This window comes from Chiloscyllium plagiosum, unplaced genomic scaffold, assembly GCF_037043375.1.
Source record: "Chiloscyllium plagiosum isolate Xiang-an unplaced genomic scaffold, Cpla_swu_hap1 HiC_scaffold_53X, whole genome shotgun sequence".
Lineage (NCBI taxonomy): Eukaryota > Metazoa > Chordata > Chondrichthyes > Orectolobiformes > Hemiscylliidae > Chiloscyllium > Chiloscyllium plagiosum.
The window spans coordinates 24,112,249-24,135,379 of NW_028270191.1; the positions used below are offsets into that span (position 1 = coordinate 24,112,249).

General features: G+C 49.3%; 1 protein-coding gene across 4 annotated transcripts in view; it reads right to left on the reverse strand.

Moving 5' to 3' along the window:
• LOC122543255 (aryl hydrocarbon receptor-like) overlaps positions 1–23,131 on the reverse strand; it is a 126,637-nt gene that overhangs the window by 18,238 nt on the left and 85,268 nt on the right. For all 4 annotated transcript variants that reach the window (XR_015755727.1, XM_087985534.1, XM_087985533.1 and 1 more), the window contains exons 4-10: positions 22,868–22,957; positions 19,538–19,655; positions 13,932–14,062; positions 11,890–12,092; positions 11,596–11,705; positions 8,944–9,085; positions 4,866–6,282 (exon numbers count right to left, since the gene is read on the reverse strand). Coding sequence is in view for 3 of the 4 variants with exons in the window: in XM_087985534.1 (XP_087841660.1) it covers positions 4,866–6,282; positions 8,944–9,085; positions 11,596–11,705; positions 11,890–12,092; positions 13,932–14,062; positions 19,538–19,655; positions 22,868–22,957 (2,211 nt within the window). In the remaining variant the exon portion in view is untranslated. The remainder of the gene's footprint in view (positions 1–4,865; positions 6,283–8,943; positions 9,086–11,595; positions 11,706–11,889; positions 12,093–13,931; positions 14,063–19,537; positions 19,656–22,867; positions 22,958–23,131) is intronic.

The following is a 23,131-nucleotide window of genomic DNA, read 5'->3' on the forward strand; positions in this document are numbered from 1 at the left end:
AGAGTGAGGAGCCTGGAGAATTCTCTGCCACAGAATGTGGTTAACCCCAAACAATGAATGTGTTCAAGGAGTTAGATAGACAGGGTAGTGAAGAATGCATTTGGTATGCTTTCCTTTATTGGTCAGAGTATTGAGTACAGGAGTTGGGAGGTCATGTTGCGGCTGTACAGGACATTGGTTAGACCGCTGTTGGAATACTGCGTGCAATTCTGGTCTCCCTGCTACAGGGAGAGGGTTCAGAAACGATTTACAAGGATATTTGCCAGGGTTGGAGGGTTTGAGCTACAGGGAGAGGCTGATAGACTGGGGCTGTTTTCCCTGGAGTGTCGGAGGTTGAGGAGTGAACTTATCGAGGTTTATAAAATCATGAGGGACATGGATAGGATAAATAGACCAAGATTGTTCCCCATGGTAGCAAAGTCCAAAACTAGAGGGCATAGGTTTAGGGTGAGATTTAAAAGGGACCTAAGGGGCAACTTTTTCACACAGAGGGTGGTGTGTGTATGGAATGAGCTGCCAGAGGAAGTGGTGGAGGCTGGTACAATTACGGCACTTAAAAGGCATCTGGATGGGTATATGAATAGGAAGGGTTTAGAGGGATATGGGCCAAGTGCTGGTAAATGGGACTAGATTAATTTAGGATATCTGGTCGAAGGGTCTGTTTCTGTGTTGTATGACTCTATGACTCCATATAGTTCCTAGGGCTAAAGGCATCAAAGGATATGGGGGAGAAAGTGGGAGCAGGGGACTGAGTTGGATGATCAGCCGTGATCAGATTGAGTGGGGGAAACAGGGTCAAAGGGCACAATGGCCTCCTAGTTTCTACGTTGCTATGTTCTGAACCAATGACCTTCTGCCTCAGGACGTGACGATGCTGTGAAATGAGTCGAGCTGAAAATTTCACCTTCATCTCACTCCACCCTGGGCACCAAACCCAAGTTAACCTCCTACAACTAACGGGTGCACAGGTCTTACAGCTCATTGGCTGAGATTTCACCGTTACAGAAAAGGCATTGGCCTGGAAGAAGGTTATTACAATAACTGCACACGTGCACGGCGTAACTCACAAAGATAGATGACCTAGCTTGCCTTGGTTAAATCATCTTGAAGGACACAAAGTAAGTGTCCAGCTGACGAGATCTACCTCGAGGTGGCTGTACTGGGGTTAAACTAAACTCTGTACAAAGCAATCATCTGCTTCATTCCATGGATTCAAACTACTCTGAACAGCAACACTATTTAGCCCCTCGACTTCCTTCCTGTCCTTCATTCCAGTTATGGCTGATTTAACAACAATTACCTGCCTTTGATCCATAACCCTCAATACCATTACCCAAGAAAAAGGTGTCACCTCAGTCGAAAACATCCTGCACGGCCCTTCGACGGAGAGAGTGCCACATTTTCACTACCGCTCGGTAGTGAAGAATCATTTCCCGATCTCAACTTTTGATGGCCCGGCTCCAGATTTAACATCTCACCCTCGTGTTCTGACTTCTCAGCATCTAATCCCTATCAAATCCCTTAATCATTTCAAGGAGGTCGATTAAGTCATCCCTCAACTTTCAAACTCTCAAAAGGGAACGCAGACCAAGTTGATGCTGTCAGTCGTCAGAATTTAAGCCTTTAAGCCCCAGTATCATTCTGGTGAATCTGTGCCATATTCCCTGCCTAAGGCCAAACTATCTTTCCTGAGGTGTGGTGCCTGCTGTGTTCTTCTGAATACCATTCTCCCAGTGGGGATCAAGACCTGGACAACTGAAGGCCCACATCCCACCCTTTAGTTCTCCATCCAGCGCAAAATCACTTTGGTTTCGGTGCGTTAGCTTTTAGTGATTGGTTTAGCCTGGACAGACCTCTAAATATTCCATCCCTCTGTCCTCCCACAGCCCCACTCAAAAAAGACCATGTTCCCCACCTCTGATCATATCAAAGGGCAAGTCAACGATGTTCCTGAAAGTAGTATCTTATAAAAGCAGAAGCGACAGGGTTAGTAGGAGCGACTATACAGCTCCTCAAATCTGCTTCATCAGTCCATGTGATTTGATCTTCTACCCAGATTCTACTCTTTTTAAGATTAGAATCCCTACAGTGTGGAAACAAGCCCTTCGGCCCAACTAGTCCACACCGACCCTCTGAAGAGTAACCCACCCAGACCCATTTCCCTCTGACTAATGCACCTAACACTACGGGCAATTTAGTATGGCCAATTCACCTAACCTGCACATCTTTGGATTATGGGAGGAAACCGGAGCACCTGGAGGAAACCCACACAGACACGGGGAGAATGTATATACTCCACACAGTCGCCCGAGGCTGGAATCGAATCTGGGTCCCTGGCGCTGTGAGGCAGCAGTGCTAACCACTGAACCACCATGCCACTTTTCTGCTCACTCCCCATATCCCTCGATTTTCTGAGACCAAAAAAATCAGTCTATCCTTATTCTTAAATATATTCAATGATGGATCATCCACCTCCCTCTGGGGTATAAACATTTACCACCCCCTGAATAAAGAGATTTCTCTTCATTCCAGTCCAAAATGGCCGACCCCTTCTCCTGAGACTGTGTCCCCGTGTACTAGATTCGCCAGTCAGGGTGAGGGGGTCATCCACTGACGACTGAGATGAGGAGGAATTTCTTCTCTCGGACAGGAGTGAATCTGTGGAATGTTTTACCCCAAGGGTTGCCGAGGGCGGGTCATTCAAGGCTGAGCTTGTTAGATTTTTAATCAGGAAGGGAATAAAGGGTGTATGTGGGAAAAGGCAGGAAAGTGGAGTTGGGGATGACCAGCTCCGCCATGATCTCACTGAGCAGACTTGACGGGTCTACTTCTGCTTCTACGTCTTATGGTGTACTCGAAACCAAGAAAAGTCAACCTTTTAATGAGAAACCTCCCCATTTCCTTATGAGACATGTCAATGTTTCCACAACGAATCCTTGTCATTCCCATTGCAGTTGCTCATCAACTTGAATGTTCTTTGACTAACGTCAGTGATGGAGCCAGACCATGTTGAGCTGGACGCACCTGAGAACCACCTTTTTCACCTGAAGCACAAGTCAGGGATTACACTCTCTTTGTGGTGTTCGGAAGCACACGCTCAGAGAATAGGAAATAGGAGCAGGAGGAGGCCATTCAGCCCCCATTCAATAAGATCGTGACTTGCCTGATTGTGGTCTAAGCTCCCTTCTCTTGCCTGTCCCCCATAACCCTCCTGTTATGAAGAAAGACCACTGGATCTGAAACGTCGACTCTGCTTTCTCTGCACAGAAGCTGCCAGACCTGCTGGGTTTCTCCAGCAACGTCTGAGTTTGCTCCCCGTAAACCTTGACTCCCTGGTCAATCAAAAATCCATCAAACCCAGCCTCGAATTGATTCAACGGCCAACAATGGGGACGAGAATTCCAGAGACCCCCTGAGAGAGCAAGCTCTTCCTCATCCGCATCTGAAATGGCAGACTCCTTCCTTTGAAACGATTTTTGGAATGGGGGCCTCTGGAATCTGCATGGTGAGGGAAATAGTAAACGCCAGGGGTGGAGTCCTTCGAAATGGAGGGGCACTCTCCAACCTCGCCTTTCAAATGTGAAGCAATGGCCTTTTCGACGAGGCCATCTCTGGGACATGGAGAGCAGGTCTAAAAGGTATCCGGGGGCCAAAGCCGCGCTCAGCAGAACTACTCCAGAAAATAAACCTGCCAATCTGTCCCACAGATCGCACTTTTCTGAAAACTGGAGATATTTTCTTTTCCACCAACTGAAGTAGCCCGGCCTGAGGCAATCTGAGCGATGATGCCTCCTGACCAGTTCTGGTCACCCTGCTATAGGAAGGATATTATTAAATTGGAGAGGGTGCAGAAAAGATTTACCAGGACTGGAGGGCTTGAGTTAAAAGGAGAGGCTGGATAGGCTGGGAGTATTTCTTTCCCTGGAGCATCAGAGGCTGAGGGGTGACCTTATAGAGGTTTATAAAATCATGAGGGGCATGGATAAAGTAAATGGTCAAGGTCTTTTCCCTGGGGTGGGGGAGTCCAGAACTAGAGGGCATAGGTTTAGGGTGAGAGGGGAAAGATATAAAAGAGACCTAAGGGGCAACTTTTTCACGTAGAGGGTGGTACGTGTATGGAATGAGCTGCCAGAGGAAGTGGTGGAGGCTGGTACAATTATAATCTTGAAAAGACATTTGGATGGGTATATGAATAGGAAAGGTAGAGAAGGATATGGGCCAAATGCAGGCAAGTGGGACTAGATTAGCTTGGGAAACTTAGTCCCTATAAACGAGTTGGACCGAAGGGTCTGTTTCCGTGCTGTATGTCAGCTGTCCAACAGAACACTTTTGGTGCAGTGATAGTGTCCCTGCCTCTGGGCCGGGAGACCTGGTTTCAAGTCCCACGTGCCCCGGAGGTGTGTCCTCACACCCCTGAACAGATTGGTTAGGGGAATATCTACAAACATGCAATAATGTTACCAACTTCCCAAGTGCTGATTAAACCAGTCCAAGTACCTTTCTGCTGGCTGTTGGTGCAATGCGCATTTTCCCACGTAGGAACAGGAAATTCGCAAAAAATCTCCCCCCCCCCTAAAAAAAAACTCTGGGCAATTACGAGGAGGGAGGGGAAGCAGGAGGGTGATGCCAGTTTGGTTGGCGCGTGCCAAGAATGGGGCAGTTGTAAATGTGTGAGTTCTGATTATGAATGGGAATAAAGGATGTTAGATTCCGACGGAAAGCTCCCCCCTCCACCCCCTTCCCAACCCCTCAGCTCAAAACGGATGTTGAATTTGAACCATCTCCGGTGCTGAAAGGGGAGGTTTCTGTTTACCATCGGGCTAGTTCCTTGTTGTGTGGCAATGAAATGAAAGATCAGTACCTACCTTGTACAGGTCCACGGGGTGCCAGCCATTTTGTTCTTCAGGATGCACGTGGGAGTACTCATGGCACAAAGGGACAGTCGATGCCGGGTGAAATACAGGGAGATTTGCACTCTTCCGGGGAGGTGTCGGGGAGCTGAAACATGGAAACAGAGTTCCGCTGGCTTGGCTCTCCCTGGGGAACCAGCTGGTTGCACTCTGAGTCTCTTGTCCGTAACTAGGGAGTGCAATTCCTGGATGACTGAAGTTTAGTCTGCTCTGCTGAGAGGGAGCTCCGCAGACCGTGACGTTTGCAGGGGTGGGTGCCAGGTTAAGGAGGGGTATGTTTTGCTGCGGTTCAGCTCTGCCGCTGTGTGGATCTCTCGGGTACCCACTGGCGCAGCTTGGGTTGAGCATGCCGATGGGCAATGGATTGGGATCACCAGGCTGCTGGAGATAACAGTCTGACTGCTGGCTGCACTGCTGCCAATGAACCCGCTGTGGCAGCTTTAGGTCCCGTCTGGCTGCCCGTTGCTCACAGCGGGCTTGCTGCTGCGCACATTGGCGCTGCGCAGGAGCCGGGCTCTGCGTGGGTGGCAGCCGCTGTGCAGGATGGGGCCACTGCCCTCTGTGCTGGCTGTGTTGCATTCTGTGCGCCAGGCTACAAGGTGGCACCAGCCCGTGGGTCAAGCGATTCACCTTTGACGGCGGTTGGGGCATTGATGACGGGGCACTCGGCTGCCCAGAGGAGGATGGCATCCAAGGAGAGCCCTTACCCCTGTCTTGCGTGGTGTCTGAACGTTGAGCCAACTGGCGTCCTGGGCCCAAGTCTGGCTGCAGACTGTTCAGTGGGCAAGGGCCCAGCTCCTTCTTCTTGAGTGACTCCTGAACATAAGACAGGACCTGGTTGTTTGTGAGTACGTCACTGAGGGGGCTTTCCGAAACTCCCTCCATGGTCAATGTGCTCTCCACCCAGTGCATCAGTTCCAGGTCCTCTGGTCCCAAGCTTTCCAGTACATTTGGGAAGCCAGTAAATGCCTCATCATTGTCACCTTGTAGCATATCATCTAGCAGGGACAACAGGTCATCATCCTGCTTAAAGTTGCCCTCTTCCTCTTTGATGTTTTTCTCTCCATTCTGGGAACCCAGTGCACTCCCTCCCAGCTCAACCCCTCCACTGACCCGGCTGATGGAGTACTTCGGCTCAGTCGCTGGGGGTCTGATGTACACGGCCTTGTCTTGGCTCATCATGACTCCCAGAAGCGAGTTGGGATCCATGTATCCACTCTGTTGCACACTACTGTTGCTGCTCGCCGACGGAAAGGAACTGGTGAGGCCAAGCATTGGCAAACCATGGTCATAGAGCACAGCCTCTCCTGTTGAGAATGGAAGTGGAAACGGCATTGTCCGCTTCTGGAAGTGGTCCAGCCCTTCTTTATCTCTGTGGGAAGAGAAGGGAGTTCCTTAAATTCTTGCGAGGTTTGAGAATAGAAAAATGGAGCGCAGTTATACGACATGCAAAGTGAGGGCTCCGGACCACACAATATCGTGAGAACATGTTTAAAGGAGCAGAGAGGAGGGTGGGAAGGAGGGGGAGGGAACAGGGTGTGATACCCAAGCTCAGCGTGTAATACGGAGGGTAAATGAAAGGTTGGCCTTTATTTCAAAGAGAATCGAGTATTTTTGTCTTATTCATTCACAGGCCGTAGGCGTTGTGGGCTGGCCAGCATTTATTGCCTGTCCCTAGTTGCCCTTGAGATTGTAAAAGTATGCAGGATTTGCTAAAACTGTCCAAGGCGCTAATCAGACCACAGCTGAATGCTACAAAGAGCAATCCAGCACAGGGACAGGCCCTTCGGCCCTCTAAGCCTGCACTGACACATTTTGCCCTTCCATACTAAAACTGTCTTCACTTACAGGATCCGTATCCCTCTGATCCCTTCCTATTCATGTATTCGCTCGGGTGAATGCTGCTATTGTGTCTGCTTCCACCCCCTCCTCTGGCAGCGCATTCCAGGCACACACCACCCTTTGTGTGAAAAACCTGCCTCACACATCTCTTTTAAACTCCCCCACCGCACCTTGAACCTGTGTCCCCTAGTAATGGACCCCTCCACCCTGGGGACAAAGCCTCATACTTCCCCACGCCTTTCATAATCTTCTATCAGGTCGCCCCTCAACCTCCTGCATTCCAGTGAAAACAAACCCAGTCTATCCAACCTTTCTTCATCGCTAAAATCCCCCCCATACCAAGCAACATCCTGGTTATCCTTTTCTGTCCCCTCTCCCAAAGCATCCACATCCTCCTGGTAGTGCGGTGACCAGAACCATACGTTGTCCACAAATACTGTGAACGGTTTTGGAGCCCTTAGCTAAGGAAGGCCATAATGCCATTGAAGGTAGTCTGAAGAAGATTTACTCAGCTGATCCCAGGTATGGAACATCTTATCAGGAGAAGTTGAGTAGATTGGGCCTGTACTCATTGGAATAAGAAACAACCTTATTGAAAAATACACAATTCTGAGGGAACCTGACAGGGTAGATGTTTCTGCTTGTGTGAGAGTCTAGGACCAGAGGGCATCATCTCAGAATAAGGGGTTGCCCATTGAAGCCAGAGATGAGGAGGAATGTCTTCTCTCAGAGGGGAGTGAATCTGTGGAACTCTTTACCACAGAGGGCTGTCAAGGCTGCGTTATTATTCAAGGCTGAGTTTTACTCAGGAAGGGAATCAAGGGTGTATGGGGGAAAAGGCAGGAAAGTGGGGTTGAGGATGATTGGATCAGCCCCGATCTCATGAGATGAGAGAGCAGACTCGATGGGCTGAATGGCCCACTCCTGGCCTCACGGTATTAATACAACAGGACTGCAAAATCCAAGAGAAGTGAGAGAAAGAGAGATCGGGTAAGTGGGGTTAGAAGAGATTGAATGAACATGTAAGTGAAGAGGAAGCATGTTGTTGCTCAAGGCACCAGCTCTGGGCAGAGCAGTAGTGAACCTGTGCAGCAACATCAAAGCGTTCACTCATTGCACCAGCAGTGTGTACATTCAACTCACCCCCCCCCCCCACCCCCTGCCCCCCAGTATTGCAGGAACAATGCTGAATATCTGAAATAGCTTTTGCATCTGAATACACTGACAAGATCAACACCGCTACACATTTCTTTTCAGAGTCGCTGAAGGAATCAGTTCGAACATTGGTCTGCTCCGGGAAAATAGGGTTTGCTTTTTAGTGTGTTAGCTCAGTGAGGTGTAACGTAAGGAGGGAAACAAAAATGACTTATACACTTAATGGTGAGGTCCTGGGGAGTGTTGCTGAACAGAGAGACCTTGGAGTGTAGGTTCATAGCTCTTGGAAAGTGGAGTCGCAGGTAGATAGGATAGTGAAGAAGGCATTTGGTATGATTTCCTTTATTGGTCAGAGTATTGAGTACAGGAGTTGGGAGGTCATGTTGCGGCTGTACAGGACATTGGTTAGTCCACTGTTGGAATATTGCATGCAGTTCTGGTCTCCTTCCGAGTGAAAGATGTTGTGAAACTTGAAAGGGTTCAGAAAAGATTTACAAGGATGTTGCCAGGGTTGGAGGGTTTGAGCTATAGGGAGAGGCTGAACAGGCTGGGCTGTTTTCCCTGGAGCGTCAGAGGCTGAGGGGTGACCTTATAGAGGTTTATAAAATCATGAGGGGCATGGATAGGGTAAATAGACAAAGTCTTTTCCCTGGGGTCGGGGAGTCCAGAACCAGAGGGCATAGGTTTAGGGTGAGAGGGGAAAGATATAAAAGAGACCTAAGGGGCAACTTTTTCACACAGAGGGTGGTACATGTATGGGATGAGCTGCCAGAGGAAGCTCTGGTACAATTGCAACGTTTAAGAGGCATCTGGATGGGTATATGAATAGGAAGGGTTTGGAGGGATATGGGCCGGGTGCTGGCAGTGGGACTAGATTGGGTTGGGATATCTGGTTGGCATGGACGGGTTGAACCGAAGGGTCTGTTTCCGTGCTGTACATCTCTGTGACTCTATGGCACAGTTTGTTTTCCCAGTCAGCGGAAGATCTCAGTTAAGGCCTGAAACACAGCACAGAGAGATTTCGGGGTCTACGCACGTTAGGAGTCTCTGCTTTGCGATGATGCAGTCCGGCAGGCCGTTCTTGTAAACGAGGCGGGCGTTTGCTTGTACCCAGATCCAGACATTCTGCTTGGTCAGGAGCCTGAAGATAGTCATGCCACTCTCCCCTGTCTTCATCACTGCAAGAGGGAGAGAAAGGAAGGCTTACACACTACAAAGTGGGCAGGAGTTGTCGAATGGAGAGCAAATGAAAAACTGAAAAAGAGACAGAGAGAGAGCAAATGCAGAAACCAGGAGAAAAACAGTGAGAGTGAGAATGGAGGAGAGGGAAGAGAGGGGTGGGGGGGTTGAAAGAGGGTACGAGAGCAAAAGAGAGAATGTGCACAGAAAAGGGAGTGCGTGAGAAAGAGCGAGCACACAAGAGAGTAGGAGAGAGCACGATAAAGTGAAGGAACGCGTGAAAGAGGAAGCAAAACAGAGAGAGCTCGAGTCAGAGGCAGCATGAGAGAAAACACAGAAAGGAGGGAGAAAGTCGAAGGGAGGGTGCACGAGTGTGTGTGTGTGAGTGTGTGTGCGTGGGTGTGTGGGTTTGAGAGTTAGTGAGTGTGTGTGGGTGAGTGGGTGTGTGTGAGTGAGTGAGTGTGCGTGTGTGAGTGAGCCTGTGTGCGTGTGTGTGAGTGTATGTGTGAGTGTGTGTGTGTGTGTGAGTGTGTGTGTGTGGGTGTGTGAGTGTGTGAGTGTGTGAGTGTGTGTGTATGTGTGTGTGTGTGAGTGTGTGCGTGTGTGAGTGAGTGTGTGTGAGTTAGTGAGTGTGTGTGGGTGAGTGGGTGTGTGTGAGTGAGTGAGTGTGTGTGTGAGTGAGTCTGAGTGTGAGTGTGTGTGTGTGTGTGTGAGTGTGTGTGAGTTAGTGAGTCTGTGTGGGTGAGTGGGTGTGTGTGAGTGTGTGTGCATGTGCGTGTGTGTGAGTGCGTGTGAGTTAGTGAGTGTGTGTGGGTGAGTGGGTGTGTGTGTGAGTGAGTGTGTGTGAGTGTGTGTGTGAGTGCGAGAGTGTGCGTGCATGTGTGTGCATGTGCGTGCGTGTGTGCTTGCGTGTGTGTGCGCAAGTGAGTGTGCGTGCGTGTGTGCGCATGTGCGTGTGAGTGCGAGTGTGCGTGCGTGAGTGTGTGTGTGCTTGTGCGTGCGTGTGTGCGTGTGTGCATGTGAGTGTGCATGTGTGTGAGTGCGAGTGTGCGTGCGTGAGTGTGAGTGTGCGTGTGTGTGAGTGCGTGTATGAGTGCATGTGTGTGTGTGCGTGTGTGTGAGTGTGCGTGTGAGTGTGAGTGTGAGTGTGTGCGTGTGCATGAGTGAGTGTGTGTGTGTGTGAGTGAGTGTGAATGCATGTGTGTGTGTGCGTGTGTGAGAGTGTGCGTGCGTGTGAGTGTGTGTGTGTGTGGAAAAGAGAGAGAGAGCATGCAGAAGAGAGATAGTGTGAAAATGGGCAGAGGTGTGTAAATGGGAGAGCGCACGCAAGAGAGAGAACGTGAAAATGCTAGAGAAGGGAAGCGAGAGAGGGAAGGGAAAATGAGGCAGAGAGAGATGGGGGAGAGACAGAATCATGCACAGCAGAGGACAGAATAGAGAGGGGGAGAGGGAAGGACGGAAGGATTTTGTATCCACAATCTGTTACAATTCACTAACATCACGCTGGTTTCACAATGGACCATAAGAAGACAAAGAAGCTGAAGTGGGCCATTCAGCCCATCAAGTCAGGCTGCTCCATTCAATTACATCATGACTGAGCTGATCATGCTCAGCTCCACTTTCCTGCCTTTTCCCCCATAATGCTTGATTAAACATCTCTCTGTCTCAGCCTTGAACATTCTTAATGACAATAACACAATACTAAACCATAAGCTCAGTATCACCCCAGCCTTCATTCACCCCATCTCCCATTCTCTTTTTGTTTTTCAATACTGACATATCCGGCACCATGTTCTTGACTTTTTAATCTTTACATCAGGATTTTTGAGGATCTGATCCACAGAAAACCTAGTCACTTCACCTTCTCCTGGATATTCTGGTTTTGTGGAAAAGCACAGTATGTCAGGCAGTATCCAAGGAGCAGGAGAATCGACGTTTCGGGCAAAAGCCCTTCATCAGGAATGAGGCTGGCAGCCTCGGGGGTGGAGAGATAAATGGGAGGGGTTGGGGTTGGGGGAAGGTAGCTGAGAGTGCAATAGGTGGATGGAGGTGGGGGTGAAGGTGATAGGTCGGAGAGGAGGGTGGGGCGGATAGGTGGGAAGGGAGACAGACAGGTGGGACAGGTCATGAGGACGGTGCTAAGCTGGAAGGTTGGAACTGGGGTGAGGTGGGGGGAGGGCAAGTGAGGAAACTGGTGAAATCCACATTAATGCCCTGGGGTTGAAGGGTCCTGAGGTGGAAAATGAGGCTTTCATCCTCCAGGTGTTGGGTGGTTAGGGAATAGCGATGGAGGAGGCCCAGGCCCTGCATGTCCTTGGCAGAGGGGGAGGGGGAGTTGAAGTGTATTGCCACGGGGCGGTGGGGTTGGTTAGTGTCCCAGAGATGTGCAATGCAGTGCCCATGGGGGCAGCAGAAATGAAATTGAGACAGAAGGAATGAAAGAAAACACAGGGGAGAATAAAATTCAAGCCAACTCATGCCCAATGGTGGGCAGTTGTCCAGTACTTACATCGAACATGGTTGTCTGCACAGTAAAGCATGTCATCAGCGTGAATAAACTGGTATCCCGACCCTCGCATACACAGCTCCAGTTCCGAGTAACCCAGCACAATCCTAGCCCTAGAAATAACAAGAAACAGACAGGGGGAGTCAACATCCTGCCTTAATTACTTCTCTCACAGAATTGCCACCCAAAGCTGGCCATCGAAGGAGAAGAGGCAATTTATGAAACACTACCCCAAGACAAGATACCAATACAAGAGCCCCTTAATGGCGCTGTCAGAGGATCTACAGTGTGACCTACTTTGTATCACAGGCAACAGGTGAAAAGTCGAGCTTGTGTTTCGTCTGAAACAGGGCACTTCTGGTCCTGATTTCAAGGATTGAAGGCACTTGGAGGGGGGTCGCGATGGCAAAGAGTGCCAACTGTGGAGGTAGGAGAGTGCCATCTTCTGCCCGCTTGTTCTGCCCATGGAGGTACTTCAGTTTGCCTTCAATGTTTACAGCCTGAGCACATCAACGAGAAAAGGAAAAGAGAACAATGGTATCAATTCAAGCGGGAGTAGTTCAAAAGCAGAATGAGAGCAACTCAGCGACAAGTGGTGATGCTCTGGACTGTCCTGTACTGGCCAGGAGGATGCTCTGTTCCAGAACAGCTCTCCAACAAGTCACAGCAGACTGTGAAAAGACCGAATGAACAAAATATCATTTTTCTTCCTAACTTTGTTAGTCGGTTCCTTTTACAAAAGGGCACAAGCCCTCAGAACAGCCCCACTGATTAACTCCCCAATTTTAATGCTGCTGCCAGTTAGCAACAGTACAAAGGGTTGCGCATTTAATCTATGTTTTAAATTATTAGACCCATTTTGTAATTAACCCACTCAGCGATGTTATTACACACTAAGGGAGCAGGGAGTACTTAAACCTGGGTTTCCTCAGGGCAGGGGTTAGGGACATTAGCACTACACCACAAGAGGGTGTCAGGGCTGTGTACACTCTTACACCCAGGGGAGAACTACAATCAGGGGGTTTGAGTTAATCCATTTTCTCACTAATTCCACAAACCTTGATTAAACAATAAAGGAGAAAGTGAGGACTGCAAATGCTGGAGATCAGAGTCGAGAGTGTGGGGCTGGAAAAGCACAGCATCCGATGAGCAGGAAAATCGGCATTTCGGGCATTAGCCCTTCATCAAGAATGAGGCTTATGCCTGAAACGTCGATTCTCCTGCTCCTCGAATGCTGCCTGACCTGCTGTGCTTTTTCAGCAACACACTCTTAAACAATAAGGAGCCCAGATAGAGTAGATACAGATAGGACCTATTTCCCTGATGTCAAGCACCAGGGGATATCGATTTAACATAAACTGACCGAAATTTTGAAAGGGGAATCGAGAAAATTTGCAGCCAGAGGGTGGGGGTCTGGAACTTGTTGCTGACCAGGGCAGTACAGGGCAGCGAACATTTCTCAGGCTGATTCCTGGGATGGCCGGACTGATGTCTGAAGAAAGACTGGATCGGTGAGGACTATATTCACCAGAGTTTCAAAGAATGAGAGGGGGGGGATCTCATAGAAATTTATAAAATTCCAACAGGGTTAGACAGGGTAAATACAGAAAGGATATTCCCGATGACCATGGAGTTCAGAACTGGGGAGGGGTCACAGTCTAAGGATACAGGGTAGGCCATTTCAGACTGGGATGAGGAGAAATGAGAGTGGGGAGCCTGTGGAATTCTCTGCCACAGAAAGCAATTAAGGCCAGAACATTAAATGCTTTTAAGTAGGAGTTCAATATAGTTCCTCGGGGTAAAGGGAACAAAGGGAATGGGGGAGAAAGCGGGGACAGGGACAGAGTTGGATGATCAGCCAGGATCAGATTGAGTTGGGGAGCAGGCTCAAAGGGCCGAATGGCCTCCTCCTGCTCCTAGTTTCAATGTTTTTATATTTTGTAGTTTGCATTAATGTTCTAATGTTATATACGGATGTTGTCATTTGTTCAAAATTGTGTAATCTAGTGAATTTACTCTTTTAGTAAGGCCCCTTCAGTCTACGACCAAAATAAAAATGACTGGTCCCTCGCCAGACTGTAACACAAATTTGATGGTCTGGTCCAAGATCATAACAAAGCATCACAGGATTGTTACCATGCCTGAGGAGGCCATTCAGCCCATCGTGTCTGCAGTGGCTCTTCAAATGAGTATCATTGCCCAGTGCCAATCTCCCATCCCTTCCCCCCATATCCTTGCACATTGTTTTTATCAAAATCACCATCCAGTACCCCTCTCTAATGAACCATTGAACCAGAAGCTTTTCATTTTCAATGGAACACTACAGAAATACGTCTTACCATGTAGCCAGAGGGATTGTTGAGGAGAGAGCGCATTTTACACACAAAATTCCTCTCGAGGAAAGTGGAGTTCTCTGGGGGGAGTTGCTGTGGATCGTACCTCGTAATAACGTCAACATTTGTGCTGTTACCTGGAAGGAATGACATACAAAACAGTTCAATTTGCCATTTACTGGAGTAGCTCTCCAATCAAAGACTTGCCAAATTGTTCCAGTACAGAAGGAGGGTTTTAGGCCTATCATACCTCCGCCTGTTCCATCCCTTAGTGCCAATCTCCTGCCATTTTCTTGTGGAAAAACCCCTGTTTCCCATTTCTATCCCAATAACCATCCAATGCCCCTCTTGAATGCCTCAATGGAACCTGCCTCCCCCACATTCCCAGGCAGTGCATTCCAGACCCTAACTACTCGCTGGGGGAGAAAGGTTTTCCTCACCTCCCCCTCACTTCATCCCTTTCAATCTCTGCCCCTCTCGTTCCTGTCCCTTTTCCATGTGGGAACAGTTTCTCCCGATCTACTCTGTCCAGCCCCTCCCCCATGATGTTGGAACCCTCTCTCAGATCTCCCTCTCAGCCTCCTTCTCCCCAAGGAGAACAGTCCCAATGTCTTCAATCTCTCCTCCTCACTGAAGTTTCTCATCCCTGGAACCATTCTGATAAATCCCTCCTGCCCTCTCTCTCCAATGTTTTCACATCTTTCCTATAGTGTGAGGCCCACAACTGGACACAACCCTCCAGCTGAGGTCTAACAAGGGTCTTGTACAAGTTCAACATCCCCTCCCTGCTCTTGTTCTCTATGTCCCTATTAATAAAGCTGAGGACACTGTGTGCTTTATTAACTGCTCTCTCCACCTGTTCTGCCACCTTCGATGATCTGTGCACAGATACACCCAGCTCCCTCTGCTCCTGCACCCCCTTTAGAATTGTCCCCCTGATTTTAGATTGTCTTTCAATGTTCTCCCAACTAAAGTGCATCACCTCACACTTCACTGCATTAAACCTCATCTGTCACCTCTCCGCCCACCCCACCAACTTGTCAATGTCCTGCTGTGGAGCTCCACACTGTCCCCCACACAGTTTACAAACCTGCCAATCATTTGCAGGCATTGCCTGTGCGGAAACTCATAAACTCTTCCCCATGACAGTGAGTTCCGGCTGGCTGGATGGCCTCAGTTCTGGACGAAAGTGGCTATTGCAGATGTTGGAGATTAGAGTCAAGATCAGAGTGGTGCTGGGAAGGCACAGCAGGTCAGGCAGCATCCGAGGAGCAGGAAAATCGACGTTTCAGGCAGGAATGAGGCTGGACGCCTCGGGGGTGGAGAGGTAAATGGGAGAGTCCGCTGCTGCTGAACTGGCAGCTTCTGCAAGTCAGCTTTCTGCTGCTTCCCCTGAAACTGACACAGTGCCTGAGGAGCAAATTGGGATTAGGCCTAGTTCCCTGGCTCTCACTTTACCAAGCCTCTCTCTTTGTTGCACAGCCATTGCTAATACACAGGGTGGAAGGAGCAACCCACAGAACCTGCAGCCACCTCTGCTCCATCGTCTGAAATTCTCTCCCCAAAACAAATCCGCCTTCCACACCTCTTCCCTGACAGGCAGCAGTGCAGCTCGCTCTCACAAAGAGACATTAATGTGAACAGCAGACTTATATTCAAGGGAAGATTCCTGATGAAGGGCTTTTGCCCAAAACGTCGATTTTCCTGCTCCTCGGATGCTGCCTGACTGGCTGTGCTTTTCCAGCACCACACTGATCTAAACTCTGGTTTCCAGCATCTGCAGTCCTCACTTTTGCCGAGTATATTCAAGGGAAGGCTAAGAGATGGGCCAATGGGCTGAGAAGATGGAGTTTAATTCAGATAAATGCGAGGTGCTGCATTTTGGGAAAGCAAATCTTAGCAGGACTTATACACTTAATGGTGAGGTCCTAGGGAGTGTTGCTGAACAAAGAGACCTTGGAGTGCAGGTTCATAGCTCCTTGAAAGTGGAGTCGCAGGTAGATAGGATAGTGAAGGTGGTGTTTGGTATGCTTTCCTTTATTGGGCAGAGTATTGAGTACAGGAGTTGGGAGGTCATGTTGCGGCTGTACAGGACATTGGTTAGGCCACTGTTGGAATATTGCGTGCAATTCTGGTCTCCTTCTTATCGGAAAGATGTTGTGAAACTTGAAAGGGTTCAGAAAAGATTTACAAGGATGTTGCCAGGGTTGGAGGGTTTGAGCTATAGGGAGAGGCTGAACAGGCTGGGGCTGTTTTCCCTGGAGCGTCGGAGGCTGAGAGGTGACCTTATAGAGGTTTTCAAAATTATGAGGGGCATGGATAGGGTAAATAGACAAAGTCTTTTCCCTGGGGTCGGGGAGTCCAGAACTAGAGGGCATAGGTTTAGGGTGAGAGGGGAAAGATATAAAAGAGACCTAAGGGGCAACTTTTTCACACAGAGGGTGGTACGTGTATGGAATGAGCTGCCAGAGGATGTGGTGGAGGCTGGTACAATTGCAACATTCAAGAGGCATTTGGATGGGTATATGAATAGGAAGGGTTTGGAGGGATATGGGCCGGGTGCTGGCAGGTGGGATTAGATTGGGTTGGGATATCTGGTCGGCATGGACGGGTTGGACCGAAGGGTCTGTTTCCGTGCTGTACATCTCTATGACTCTATATGTGGAGAAAGGAAGCACATTAGGCTGCTTAAGAAGATAAGAGTCTTTGGTTTTGGGGGGTGGTATTTTAGCATGGATCGCGGATTGGCTAATTAATAAAAGACAGAGAGTATGGATAAGTGGGGGTGGAGTGGGGGGGAGGAGGTGCTGGGGCTACAGTTATTTACAAACTATATTAATGACTTGGATGAGGAAAGTAAATGTACTGTAGCCAAGTTTGTAGATACGACAAAAATAGGTAGGAAGGCAAGTGGTGAGGATGGACACAGAGAGTCTGCAGAGGGGTACTGACAGGCGAAGTCAGGGGGCAAAATAGAAATGTAGAAAATCTGAACAAGAGTAGGCCATTCAGCCCTTCAGGCCTGCTCCCCCATTCAATCTGATCCTGGCTGATCCATCCAACTCAGTCCCCCGTTCCCGCTTTCTCCCCCACACCCTTTGATTCCCCAAGACCTGTATCAAATTCCCTCTTGAAAATATTCAATGTTTTTATCTCAACCACTTTCTGTGACCGAGAATTCCACAGGCTCCGCACTCTCTGGGTGATGACACGTTTCCTCCATCTCAGTCCTAAATGGCCTACCCCGTCTCCTTCGACTGCAACCCCTGGTTCGGACCTCACCTGCACTGAGAGTTCCTATGGCGGGACTTGAACTGATATCCCCAAGTCACTAGGCAGGGTCGCTGGATTATTAGTTTCGTGATGTCACCCCTCTGCCACAATCCCACCCCACCCCCCCAACACTGCAGACAATGTGCTGCACTGCTTATGAGCCTGTTGGAGCACAGTTGGACTTTTAATAATGTCTAAAAGACTTGTGTCATTGCAAGTTGTCATTCTTGTTGAGAAACCTCAGGCAAAAATGTACAGGAAGAACACCAGAGTCCATTGATATGTTGCAACAAGAAGATTAAGTGGGAGTTTGCAACAAGAGTCCCCTGGGCAGGATCAAATGAATCAACGGGAACTTGGAAGGAATACAGAAAGCCATCGTTATTATTTGATATTAGAATGAGAGTCTCAACAAAGTGGGAAATGACATCAAGTTGGTTTGCGACTGTGCTTGTAAAAGCTCACCTTGAGAGTCCAGGATCACACAAGGGAGATGGGCACCGGGCAGGGAAAAGGTGAAAATATTGTGGACAGAGCCAAAAGGTCAAGGTGAAGGCTTTTTAAGGGGATTTCTCAAAGGCGGTGAGGGTGGGAGCAGACCAAAGGGGGCGCTTTGGGAAGAATAACACAAGGATTGCATTAGCAGAATGGTCAGGCTGCACTCGAATGCACTTTGGAAGGAATTTCCCCTCCCCGCTGTGGCATGAGATATAGCGAGAAAGGTGGGGTGGGGGGAGATGAGCCCACTGAGGGTCAGAGAGCAGGAAGGGGGGAGTGGTACGGGAGGGTGAGGTGGGTGAGAGTTGTTGAGTGGGCATGATGCATGTGATAGTGAGTGACGTAGTCGATGAGCCTTGGGGAGATGAGTGTGCAACGGCTGAGATCGAGCCTGTCGGAGAGAGGGATGGTGGCACTTGCCCTGGCAGAGCACAGAAGATCATTCAGCTTCTCTTTGCACCGCTGGGTGTCCTACTTCCGGCACAGCACTGACCCAGGCTGCTATTTGGGCCTAGTCTGGTGCTGGGGCCTCAGGGCCTGCCATCCTCTCCATCCCCCTGAAGCAGCAAGGCCTGCAGCAGCCTGCTCGTGTAGTGGGGAGCGAGCTGTCCTTTCTGGGCCTCAGCCATAATGGTGAAGCTCCACAGTGTGAGGCCTAAGTCCTGGCTCACAGCACCTGAACTGGCATGGAAACGGATTTGAACTATGGCGCCAGTGGAGTGAACACAAGAAAACGCCGAGTAATTCCACCTTCCCCAGTTGGGCGATTCCTCTGGAATGGCATCCAGTTGCGGAACGAAGGAGGTGAAGAGCGAGAGATTAGGAAAGAAAACTCACTCCGAGTCAAGGCAGATCACTCATCAAAACACTTTAACTGAGAATGGGAAAAATCCACCTGATAGGGTGGCTCAGGGTTAGCGCTGCTGCCAGGGACTGGGGTTCAATTCCAGCCTTGGGTGACTGTCTATTGTGCAAACTCCACGCTTCTCCCCGTGTCTGCGTGGGTTTCCTCTGGGTGCTCCGGTTTCCTCCCACAGTCCAAAGACGTGCCGGTTGGGTCGTGCTAAATTGTCCCGTAGTCTCCATGGGAAATGCAGGGATAGGGTAGGGGGATGTGTCTGGGTGGGATGCTCTTCAGAGGGTTGGTGGGCCACATGACCTTCTTCCACACTGTTGGGATTATAGCTCCCAGAATGGCTCCCAATAGGAGTCATTATAAGCTTAAGCCAATTCTTTCAGCCGCAAACAGAGATGAGCCAGAGCCGGAGCAATAATGTCTTAGAGGCAAAAAGAATGGCTTCAACGATGCAGGAAACAGAGCCAAATAAACTTGGCAGCCATTGCTGGAAAACTGCAAGATCACAGCTTGATGGATATACAATTATCGGGTACTTAAACCAACAGCACAACACCTTGGTTCAAGCAGGTGCAGCTATTTCAGAGAGATGAGCCATCCCTCGGAGTTAAATAGAAAATTCCTCTGGACGTGAATTTGAAGTATCATTTCCATTCATTAAAAACTATGCCTTCCCCTGCTATTTTCTCAAGGTTGGAGTAAATCAGTCTCTGAATAGAATCAAAATGAGAGGTGTAACACAAGGCTTTTGCGAAGCACTGCAGCAACCAACTTTGTGGCGTAAGGTCATGGCACAGGGTGGGGGAAGAGAGCCAAGGTGCCAGGCAGTTCCCAAACCCAATCCCGCACCAAGCATCTTCGAAGCTGCCACAGTTGGAGAGTGGGGAATCTACCCCCACCCCCTCCAAGAGATTTCCAGCAAACCATCTCCCAACTGCTCCAAGAGCAACAAACCCGTCACCTGCCTTGCGATGCATTGACTTACCCGACTGTGCCATGTTGGAGCGTGGCACTGGGTCCAGCGCCCAATGCAACTGGCGCCGAAACTCATCGCGATCTTCAGGATGAAGCAGTTCGTACACAGGCTGGTGCAGAACAGCAGTCTATAACAGAGAGGGCAACATTTATCACTTGGAATAATGTGAGCAGTTTTCAGCCTCATACTCAGGGAAGGATGTGCTGCTGTTGGAGGGGGTCTGGGGAGGTATAACAGAATGACCCTGGAGATGAAGGACTCACCCTATGAGGAGAGGCTGAGGACTCTGGGTCAGTACCTGATGGAGTTTAGAAGGAAGAGGGAGGGGGGAATCTGATTGAAACTTACAGAATACTGAGGACTCGGATAGAGTGAACGTGGAGAAGATGTTTCCACTGGTAGGAGAGACTAGGACCCGAGAGCACAGCCTCAGGGTGAAGGGAACGACCCTTCAGAACTGAGATGAGGAGGAATTCCTTCAGCCACAGTGTGGGGAATCTGTGGAACTCATTGCTGCAGAGGGCTGTGGAGGCCAAGTCATTGAGAGGGCATTTAAGACAGAGCTAAATAGGTTCTTAAGGTGGTTAAGGCTTACAGGGAGAAGACAGGAGAAAGGGGTTGAGATATGTATCAGTCATGATCAAATGGTGGAGCACATCTGATGGGCCTTGTGGTGTTACAGTCTCATAGGCATCAGAGCTAACAAGACAGAGAAGAGGGGCCAGAGCAAGCATGAAAAATAGGGAACGGCGTCAGGAATCAGAGTGGAATTTTCTGGGCTACATTAATCCCTCATCAGCCCAGGGATTTTGGTTGCTTACCTGACCTCTCCAAGCTAATGACGTGGCTGTGGGATGGCCAAGGTGGGTTAGGGGATGTAAAAAGCACACAAAACCTTCCACCATGACGACCCAGCCAATTTGGAGTGGCCCATGGTCGATGGAGCAGTTTAGCCCAACTCGCCACCCAACTGTCCACGTTTGCAAGTCCCTGGCTGCACTCAGTCTGGGGAAGAGGGCACCCAGCTCCGAGAGTTTGGGAAGGACGCTCCTCGATATCATGTTCCCACTGGCCGAAACGTGGGCCAACCCACCTGTCTGACCCAATGTTCTGAAGCTGCCCATAAGCATTCCATTTTCATTCAAATGACCAGCCTCAATCCAGGAGATCCCAGTCAGCATAAACCACTACACAGGCCATCTCTTTTCAGCGTTAGGGACAATGAGAGTTCTGAAGAAACCAGGACTTGCCAACTATCACTGAGTGGCATAGAGGTCTCTTTGAGCTTTCAATTGCCAGGGTCATGAATGTATAAACAAACATACAGACAAGATTAAGGCCACTCAGCCTTTTGAGCCTGTTCTGCCATTCAATAAGATCTGATTCTAACCTCATCTCTACATTCCTGCCTATCCCCCGATAATCTTTCATCCCCCTTGGTCATCAAGAATCTATCTCCCTCTGCCTTAAACACATTGAAACATTCTGCATCCACTGCCTTTTGAGGAAGGGAATTCCAAAGACTCTCAACCCTCAGAGAGAAAAAAATGTTTCCTCATCTCCATCTTAACTAGACAACCACTTATTTTCAAACAATTACCCCATGTTCTCGATTCTCCCACAAGCCAGCCACCCAATCGCCTTAGGATGTTATCTGTTTCAATTTAGTCACTTCTGACTCAGGTGGCACAATGGCACAGTGGTAGGGCACTGCTGCCTCACAGCGTCAGGGACCTTAATTCCCGCCTCAGGCAACTGTCTGTGTGGAGTTTGCACGCTCTCCCTGTGTCTGTGTGGGTCTCCTCTGGGTGTTCCGGTTTCCTCCCACAGACCAAAGATGGGCAGGTTACGGTGGATTGGCCATGCTAAATACAGGGTTATAGGGTGGGGAGATGGGTTTGGATGCTCTTTGAAGGGTTGGTACAGACTAGATGGGCTAAATGGTCTTCTTCTGGACTGTAGGGATTCTATGACTCTCCTAAACTCCAACAGATATTGGACTTCCTCACAAAGCAGTCTGCTCAGTCAAGGTATTAGGATGTCACCTGGTATGGAGGGAAGGCCTTATGAGGAAAGGCTGGGGGACTTGAGGCTGTTTTCATTTGAGAGAAGGTGGTTGAGAGGTGACTTAATTGAGACATATAAAATGATCAGAGGGTTAGATAGGGTGGGTTGTTAGTTAGATCCTCAGATGGTGATGGCTAGCATGAGGAGACATAGCTTTAAACTGAGGGATGATAGATATAGGAGAGATGTCAGAGGTAGGTTCTTTACTCAGAGAGTAGTAGGGGCGTGGGACGCACTGCCTGCAACAGTATTAGACTCGCCAACTTTAAGGTCATTTCAATGGTCATTGGATAAACATCTGGATGAAAATGGAATAGTGTAGGTTAGATGGGCTTCAGATTGGGTTCACAGGTTGGCGCAACATCGAGGGCCGAATGGCCTGTACTGCGCTGTAATGTTCTATGTTCTATGAGTCCAGTTAATCTTTTCTGCTTCCAATGCTTTAACATCCCTCTGTAAGTACGGTGACCAGTATTGTACACCACTCCAGATGCGGTCTCACCAATGCCCTGGATAACCTCCTACTCTTGCATTCAATTCCCCTCGCAATAAAACAGAGCGCTCTATTACTGGCTGAAGTCCACAAGACATCAAGCCTTCTCAATTATTCCATTCAATGGGGCAGCACGGTGGCTCAGTGGTTAGCACTGCTGCCTCACAGTGCCAAGGACCCAGGTTCGACTCCGGCCTTGGGTGACTGTCTGTGTGGAGTTTGCACGTTCTCCCAGTGTCTGCGTGGGTTTCCTCCGGGTGCTCCGGTTTCCTTCCACAGTCCAAAGATGTGCAGGTCAGGTGAATTGGCCGTGTAAATTGCCCATAGTGTTAGGTGCATTAGTTAGGGGGAATGGGTCTGGGTGGGTTACTCTTCGGAGGGTTGGTGTGGACTTGTTGGGCCGAAGGCCCTGTTTCCACACTGTAGGGGAATCTAATCTAAACTCTGATGAACCCAACAACACAACCTGAAACATTCAGTGGGGATATTGGTTTTGATCTCAGCTTTTACGCATCTGCTGCATTTCGCTTTGTCACGCACAACCATCGATCTCCTGTTCACTATCGACCACTGATGATGGGGGTGGGTGGGTGGGCATGGTTCCATGTGGGCCATTTCCGGCTTTGCCCCCTGGGCATCAAGCTGGCCACGGAGACTGCCAGCCCATTAACGAAGCTGAATGCTGCCCCTTCTCATTAACCCTGCCACCCCCACTCCCAAAGTGCTGGTCGGGTCTGATGTGGTTACACCCCTGCTCTGTCACTTGTCCCAGCACTGACCTGGTGGAATCCCACATATTCTTGAATGGTAGGAGATGCATAGAAGATGTCACCTTCAGTGGTCACCACCAGGACAAAGCCATTCAGCGCCTGGAAAAACAGAGATATCAAAACCTTCAGGTAAACGGTTATTTCATTGACAGGGACTCAAAAAAAACCCAGAAGACCTGTGGATGCTGGGAATCAGAAATTGCTGGAAGGTCTCAGCAGGTCTGGCCACATCTGTGGAGAGAAATCAGAGTTAATGTTTGAGGTCCAGTGACC